At 45.3% G+C, this 8,247-nt stretch overlaps 1 protein-coding gene across 1 annotated transcript; it reads left to right on the forward strand.

The window, feature by feature from the left end:
* Nucleotides 1-1,029: 1,029 nt before the first annotated feature.
* fhl5 (four and a half LIM domains 5) lies at nt 1,030-7,989 on the forward strand. The gene is made up of 5 exons (XM_066685731.1): nt 1,030-1,188; nt 1,383-1,557; nt 2,384-2,553; nt 2,670-2,856; nt 7,458-7,989. The coding sequence occupies exons 1-5, from the start codon at nt 1,030-1,032 to the stop codon at nt 7,607-7,609; spliced, it is 843 nt and encodes a 280-aa protein (XP_066541828.1). The 3' UTR covers nt 7,610-7,989.
* Nucleotides 7,990-8,247: the final 258 nt, after the last annotated feature.

The following is an 8,247-nucleotide window of genomic DNA, read 5'->3' on the forward strand; positions in this document are numbered from 1 at the left end:
AGTTCTGTTACCTCGGTGGTGGACTCCCATAAAAGGTGCAGATATGTGCAGTGTGGTCAACTCCCTGGGGATTTCAGCTAATAAGAGCGATAGTATTTATAGATAGACTTTTCAGTGCATCCCCTAAGCTCTGGCCATCCCACCCCTCTGCCGGACCACCGCCGGGTGAATATCCACTCTGAGAACATCTCAGCAGCACTGAAGGTACTCTCTTAGCCAAAGTGAGGTACAGTAAGTTATTGTGAGTTGCAGTGAGGTTGACTGGTGTAGTGACCTATAGTGAGCTGTAGTTAAGCACAGTAAATACAGTTAAATGTGATGAGGTATAACAAGGTATAGTGAGGTATATTTAATTGTAGTGAGGAATAATGAGTTGTAATGAGGTACAGTAAGATGTAGAGAGTTGCAGTGAGGTGTAATTGTGTAGTGACCTATAGTCCGCTGTAGTGGAGTACAGTAAATACAGTTAAATGTGATGAGGTATAACGAGGTATAGTGAGGTATACTGAAGCTTAGAGAGGAATAATGAGTTGTAATGAGGTACAGTAAGATGTAGAGAGTTGCCGTGAGGTATTCTTGTGTAGTGACTTACAGTGGGTTGTAGTGAAGTACAGTAAATACAGTTAAATGTGATTAGGTATAACGAGGTATAATGAGGTATAATGAAGTTTAGTGAGGTAAAAAAGTGAAACGTTGTATACTGAAATGTAATAATGTGTAATAAAGGTTAGTGATGTATAATGAGATGCATTAAGGCATAATGAGTATTGTGGTCTAATGAAGTACAATGTGATGTAGTGAAGCATTTTGGGGTGTAATGAGGTATTCTGAGGTTTAGTGAAGTATAGTGAGGAATGCTGGGGTATTTTGAGGTTTAGTAAGGTATGCTGATGTGCACTGGTGTTTAGTGAGATATTGAGGTGTAATGAGAAGTGAAATATTACGAGGTATAATGAGGTATTCTGAGCTACAGCGAGGTAGGGATGTTTTATGTGATCACTGCTATTCTACAGCAGGTTGGAAACAGCCATGTCAAGCGAACGCTTCGACTGCCACTACTGCAAAGACTCTCTGCTTGGAAAGAAATACATCCTGAAAGAGGACACACAATACTGCACAAAATGCTATGAGAACCTTTTCGCCAACTGCTGTGAGGAGTGCTCTACTCCCATTGGCTGCAACAGCAAGGTAGTGTTAACACCCTCATTATTATGTATACGTATACGTATCATTTCATATCTGTAATTATTGTTTAAATGTAACTAATGAGTCATTTCTGTGGAGAAAGAATATGAAGCTGAAAATGTAAATTACAGCGGAAAAAAACATTAGAAAAGAAAGACAAACCTTAATAGTGTTTATATTGTGTGTGTAAACTGCAGGATCTGTCCTATAAGGACCGTCACTGGCATGAGAACTGCTTTAAGTGCGCTAAATGCAGCCGCTCATTGGTGGAGAAAGCGTTTGCTGCTAAAGACGAGCTGCTGCTGTGTACAGAGTGTTACTCCCACGAGTATTCCTCAAAGTGCAGCACCTGCAAGAAGACCATCATGCCAGGTACCCACCACGCCTCCACACTGACCCACACTGACATCAGTCACTTAAACCCCGGACCCCGGTCTCTGTCCCATCGGAGCATGCAGAGTTAGTCTGGGAGGTGACATGTTACACACAAAGCTCTAATCTTTTGAATGTACAACATTCAGTTCAATATATTACAGCACTATATAATGTATCTATACTCACCTCTGGCTGTAATTACAGTGCCTGCAAGGCAAACATTCTACTGTAACACTTATTATTCACTTTGTATTCATGAAACATCATTTATTTATGCAAGAATCTTGCACATTTCTGTTTGTGCTGTAATTATTACCATTGAAACATTACAGTTCAGTGATCTCAGGGAGTGAATTGTTGCAATATTGATTCATTCATTTGATTTGCACTTTATTTGATTTCAGTGTCATGTTCACATTAATTAGTACATTACTGCATCTTATCCAGGTCCAGATTTGCCACTTTAACAAAGATATGCCATTATATCTTATATATGTTACTATATAAGGTAAACATGACATGTCCTATATGGTATACACAGTACAAATGTGATTAAATAAAGGTATCTCCAAAACAATGACGTTTTCCAGTGTTTTTAAGAGAAAACCTTGACTGATTCGACAGGAAAACCTCTTTAGTTTCCACAAAGAACCATTTTTGCTAATAACTTTATCAAAGTTATGATGATATTTATCATAAATACTCATCATCTTCATGTTCAGCCAGACCTCGCAGTGGTTATGAGACAAAGCCTTAATGGGAGTTCTTGAACCCAAAGAGTGTCCAGCGTTTCTGCTCCTCTGTCCATTTTCATTTGTGTCAGGATCCAGAAAGATGGAGTACAAGGGGAACAGCTGGCATGAGACATGCTTTCTGTGTCAGCGCTGTCAGCAGCCAGTAGGAACCAAGTCCTTCATCCCCAAAGATAACAGCTATTTCTGCGTCCCCTGCTTCGAGAAGCAGTTCGCCTACCAGTGCTGCTCCTGTAAAAAAGTGAGTCTCTCTCTCTCTCTCTCTCTGTGTGTGTATTGTATATTTTATTTTATTCCTATAATTAACTGACCAAATTCAGTAGGAAAGTATATATATCTGGGACATGTTTTCTGAAGGCCATTACCACTGGAGGGGTCACCTATCAGGATAAACCATGGCACCGTGAGTGTTTCACTTGCATCGGCTGCAAGAGACAGCTGGCTGGTCAGCGCTTCACCTCCAGAGAGAATTACCCTTACTGCCTGGAATGCTTCAGCAACCTCTACGCCAAGAAGTGTGTGGGCTGCACCAAGCCCATCACCAGTAAGAGACCAGCTCTTAATTACACACACATTCTTCTCTTCTGAGCCACAGGTGGAAATCTCTGACCCCACACCTATTCCATTCATTTCTTTAAAGCCCCAGCGAACACAAAACCATGTGTAATTAGGCTAATCTACTCTTATGAGGACACGAGTATATATGGTTTAACCCAGTATTATGTTTAAGTGTCCAGTAAATGACCAATGTGCTACTTTTAATTGTAAATGTGCCATTTTTTTTAATGGAAATAAGGTGGTCCTAATATTGGGACTTGACTTTGCACATGCAGATACCATGTTGATAACAACTGGGTAATCATATGGTTATAGTATGGGAAGAAATAATACCCTAAAATATTCTAGTTGTTCCTAAATAGTTATTCAGTAACTCCACCTTTAAAGGAACACTACATAATATTTCTCCATTAAAATTACAGCTTCAAAATCATTATGATGCTCCACGGACCTGTAATAGGGAGAATAGAGCATCTGTCATTGCTATTCTGGGTTCCACACTGCAGAAACTGCACTATGTAACTTTTGAAGAATGTTAGTATACTGTGCTCAGGTAAAGCACAAATCAATTAGAAGTGATGAGTATTGTTAGATTCTCTGCTCATTTAAAGAAGTTTTAAATGCAGTGGGCAGTTCAGAGAGGCTGTAAATGCAGTGGGCAGTTGAGAGAGGCTGTAAATGCAGTGGGCAGATCAGAGAGGCTGTAAATGTAGTGGGCAGATCTGAGAGGCTGTAAATGCAGTGGGCAGTTGAGAGAGGCTGTAAATGCAGTGGGCAGATCAGAGAGGCTGTAAATGCAGTGGACAGTTCAGAGAGGCTGTTAATGCAGTGGACAGTTCAGAGAGGCTGTTAATGCAGTGGGCAGATCAGAGAGGCTGTAAATGCAGTGGGCAGATCAGAGAGGCTGTAAATGCAGTGGGCAGTTCAGAGAGGCTGTAAATGCAGTGGACAGTTCAGAGAGGCTGTAAATGCAGTGGGCAGTCGAGAGAGGCTGTAAATGCAGTGGGCAGTTCAGAGAGGCTGTAAATGCAGTGGGCAGTTCAGAGAGGCTGTAAATGTAGTGGGCAGATCTGAGAGGCTGTAAATGCAGTGGGCAGTTCAGAGAGGCTGTAAATGCAGTGGGCAGATCAGAGAGGCTGTAAATGCAGTGGGCAGATCAAAGAGGCTGTAAATGCAGTGGGCAGTTCAGAGAGGCTGTAAATGCAGTGGGCAGTTCAGAGAGGCTGTAAATGCAGTGGGCAGTTCAGAGAGGCTGTAAATGCAGTGGGCAGATCAGAGAGGCTGTAAATGCAGTGGGCAGTTCAGAGAGGCTGTAAATGCAGTGGGCAGTTCAGAGAGGCTGTAAATGCAGTGGGCAGATCAGAGAGGCTGTAAATGCAGTGGGCAGTTCAGAGAGGCTGTAAATGCAGTGGGCAGTTCAGAGAGGCTGTAAATGCAGTGGGCAGTTGGGAGAGGCTGTAAATGCAGTGGGCAGTTGGGAGAGGCTGTAAATGCAGTGGGCAGATCTGAGAGGCTGTAAATGCAGTGGGCAGATCAGAGAGGCTGTAAATGCAGTGGGCAGTTCAGAGAGGCTGTAAATGCAGTGGGCAGATCAGAGAGGCTGTAAATGCAGTGGGCAGTTCAGAGAGGCTGTAAATGCAGTGGACAGTTCAGAGAGGCTGTAAATGCAGTGGGCATTTCAGAGAGGCTGTAAATGCAGTGGGCAGTTCAGAGAGGCTGTAAATGCAGTGGGCAGTTGGTAGAGGCTGTAAATGCAGTGGGCAGATCTGAGAGGCTGTAAATGCAGTGGACAGTTCAGAGAGGCTGTAAATGCAGTGGGCAGTTGGGAGAGGCTGTAAATGCAGTGGGCAGTTCAGAGAGGCTGTAAATGCAGTGGGCAGTTGGTAGAGGCTGTAAATGCAGTGGGCAGATCTGAGAGGCTGTAAATGCAGTGGACAGTTCAGAGAGGCTGTAAATGCAGTGGGCAGTTGGGAGAGGCTGTAAATGCAGTGGGCAGTTCAGAGAGGCTGTAAATGCAGTGGGCAGTTGGGAGAGGCTGTAAATGCAGTGGGCAGATCAGAGAGGCTGTAAATGCAGTGGGCAGATCAGAGAGGCTGTAAATGCAGTGGGCAGTTCAGAGAGGCTGTAAATGCAGTGGGCAGTTCAGAGAGGCTGTAAATGCAGTGGGCAGTTGGGAGAGGCTGTAAATGCAGTGGGCAGATCTGAGAGGCTGTAAATGCAGTGGGCAGATCAGAGAGGCTGTAAATGCAGTGGGCAGTTCAGAGAGGCTGTAAATGCAGTGGGCAGATCAGAGAGGCTGTAAATGCAGTGGGCAGTTCAGAGAGGCTGTAAATGCAGTGGACAGTTCAGAGAGGCTGTAAATGCAGTGGGCAGTTCAGAGAGGCTGTAAATGCAGTGGGCAGTTCAGAGAGGCTGTAAATGCAGTGGGCAGTTGGTAGAGGCTGTAAATGCAGTGGGCAGATCTGAGAGGCTGTAAATGCAGTGGACAGTTCAGAGAGGCTGTAAATGCAGTGGGCAGTTGGGAGAGGCTGTAAATGCAGTGGGCAGTTCAGAGAGGCTGTAAATGCAGTGGGCAGTTGGTAGAGGCTGTAAATGCAGTGGGCAGATCTGAGAGGCTGTAAATGCAGTGGACAGTTCAGAGAGGCTGTAAATGCAGTGGGCAGTTGGGAGAGGCTGTAAATGCAGTGGGCAGTTCAGAGAGGCTGTAAATGCAGTGGGCAGTTGGTAGAGGCTGTAAATGCAGTGGGCAGATCTGAGAGGCTGTAAATGCAGTGGGCAGTTCAGAGAGGCTGTAAATGCAGTGGGCAGTTGGTAGAGGCTGTAAATGCAGTGGGCAGATCTGAGAGGCTGTAAATGCAGTGGACAGTTCAGAGAGGCTGTAAATGCAGTGGGCAGTTCAGAGAGGCTGTAAATGCAGTGGGCAGATCAGAGAGGCTGTAAATGCAGTGGGCAGATCAGAGAGGCTGTAAATGCAGTGGGCAGTTGGTAGAGGCTGTAAATGCAGTGGGCAGATCTGAGAGGCTGTAAATGCAGTGGGCAGTTCAGAGAGGCTGTAAATGCAGTGGGCAGTTGGTAGAGGCTGTAAATGCAGTGGGCAGATCTGAGAGGCTGTAAATGCAGTGGACAGTTCAGAGAGGCTGTAAATGCAGTGGACAGTTCAGAGAGGCTGTAAATGCAGTGGGCAGTTGGGAGAGGCTGTAAATGCAGTGGGCAGTTCAGAGAGGCTGTAAATGCAGTGGGCAGTTGGTAGAGGCTGTAAATGCAGTGGGCAGATCTGAGAGGCTGTAAATGCAGTGGACAGTTCAGAGAGGCTGTAAATGCAGTGGGCAGTTGGGAGAGGCTGTAAATGCAGTGGGCAGTTCAGAGAGGCTGTAAATGCAGTGGGCAGTTGGGAGAGGCTGTAAATGCAGTGGGCAGATCAGAGAGGCTGTAAATGCAGTGGGCAGATCAGAGAGGCTGTAAATGCAGTGGGCAGTTCAGAGAGGCTGTAAATGCAGTGGGCAGTTCAGAGAGGCTGTAAATGCAGTGGGCAGTTGGGAGAGGCTGTAAATGCAGTGGGCAGATCTGAGAGGCTGTAAATGCAGTGGGCAGATCAGAGAGGCTGTAAATGCAGTGGGCAGTTCAGAGAGGCTGTAAATGCAGTGGGCAGATCAGAGAGGCTGTAAATGCAGTGGGCAGTTCAGAGAGGCTGTAAATGCAGTGGACAGTTCAGAGAGGCTGTAAATGCAGTGGGCAGTTCAGAGAGGCTGTAAATGCAGTGGGCAGTTCAGAGAGGCTGTAAATGCAGTGGGCAGTTGGTAGAGGCTGTAAATGCAGTGGGCAGATCTGAGAGGCTGTAAATGCAGTGGACAGTTCAGAGAGGCTGTAAATGCAGTGGGCAGTTGGGAGAGGCTGTAAATGCAGTGGGCAGTTCAGAGAGGCTGTAAATGCAGTGGGCAGTTGGTAGAGGCTGTAAATGCAGTGGGCAGATCTGAGAGGCTGTAAATGCAGTGGACAGTTCAGAGAGGCTGTAAATGCAGTGGGCAGTTGGGAGAGGCTGTAAATGCAGTGGGCAGTTCAGAGAGGCTGTAAATGCAGTGGGCAGTTGGTAGAGGCTGTAAATGCAGTGGGCAGATCTGAGAGGCTGTAAATGCAGTGGGCAGTTCAGAGAGGCTGTAAATGCAGTGGGCAGTTGGTAGAGGCTGTAAATGCAGTGGGCAGATCTGAGAGGCTGTAAATGCAGTGGACAGTTCAGAGAGGCTGTAAATGCAGTGGGCAGTTCAGAGAGGCTGTAAATGCAGTGGGCAGATCAGAGAGGCTGTAAATGCAGTGGGCAGATCAGAGAGGCTGTAAATGCAGTGGGCAGTTGGTAGAGGCTGTAAATGCAGTGGGCAGATCTGAGAGGCTGTAAATGCAGTGGGCAGTTCAGAGAGGCTGTAAATGCAGTGGGCAGTTGGTAGAGGCTGTAAATGCAGTGGGCAGATCTGAGAGGCTGTAAATGCAGTGGACAGTTCAGAGAGGCTGTAAATGCAGTGGGCAGTTGGGAGAGGCTGTAAATGCAGTGGGCAGATCCGAGAGTTCCATGTAGTAACAGTGAGTGTGTTTCAGGTCTGTCTGGATCAAAGTACGTGTCGTTTGAGGAGCGTCAGTGGCACAGCGAGTGTTTCACCTGTATGCAGTGCTCTGTGTCTCTGGTGGGACGTGGCTTCCTCACGCAGCGAGATGACGTCCTGTGTACCGACTGTGGACGAGAGAAATAAAGAAGTCAGGCAAAAAACACAGTCCTGAGAAATCTTCTAACAGGCCTTTCTCTCACAGCCGGATTACAGTGCTACTCTTCACAAAGCAACTTATTCAAACACAGTTTCATTTCATGAGTGACTTACAAACCAGGCCCTTGAGGTGTTTTGCATCTAAAAAGGTTACTGCACTTTGCTTCAAATTCTGTCAAATGAACCTCTAATGATAAACAATAAATATCTGTGTCTTAACTCACTCAGCTGATCATTAGAAGTTTATTTACCTCAGAATATTTAAAGCAGCCTAGTAACTAATGATTTTACATTAAAACACCCTCTTTTTTACAGTGCATTTACAAGCAGTATAACCAGTGTACTTAGTGTGTGTGGATACAGTATACTGTGGGTTGTGTGCGATAATTAAGAAGGCTGCTTTAGGCAGATTACCACTGAAGTATCTTAAATAAAACTATGATAAATGTGCTCTGATGGATCTTAATCTGCAAAATAAAAATACTTCTGTCTGCAGTTTTAACCGGAGCTTTATTTTCTCACTGTCAGATGTGAATGTGCTCCCCTTAAGCACATTAGATCCTGTTCATAAATATTGTACAAACAAAACAAGTGCAAATTTGGACACTGTGAATAATATCCAAACA

The sequence above is a fragment of the Hoplias malabaricus genome, chromosome 1 (genome assembly GCF_029633855.1).
Source record: "Hoplias malabaricus isolate fHopMal1 chromosome 1, fHopMal1.hap1, whole genome shotgun sequence".
Classification (NCBI taxonomy): Eukaryota; Metazoa; Chordata; class Actinopteri; order Characiformes; family Erythrinidae; genus Hoplias; species Hoplias malabaricus.

Excerpts from the sequence above, each read along its gene's own strand:
- fhl5 (XM_066685731.1), top strand. The coding sequence starts at position 1,030 with ATGTCAAGCGAACGCTTCGACTGCCACTACTGCAAAGACTCTCTGCTT. Across the intron at positions 1,558-2,383 it reads CAAGAAGACCATCATGCCAG|GATCCAGAAAGATGGAGTAC; the intron begins GTACCCACCACG and ends CATTTGTGTCAG. Across the intron at positions 2,857-7,457 it reads CTGCACCAAGCCCATCACCA|GTCTGTCTGGATCAAAGTAC; the intron begins GTAAGAGACCAG and ends AGTGTGTTTCAG.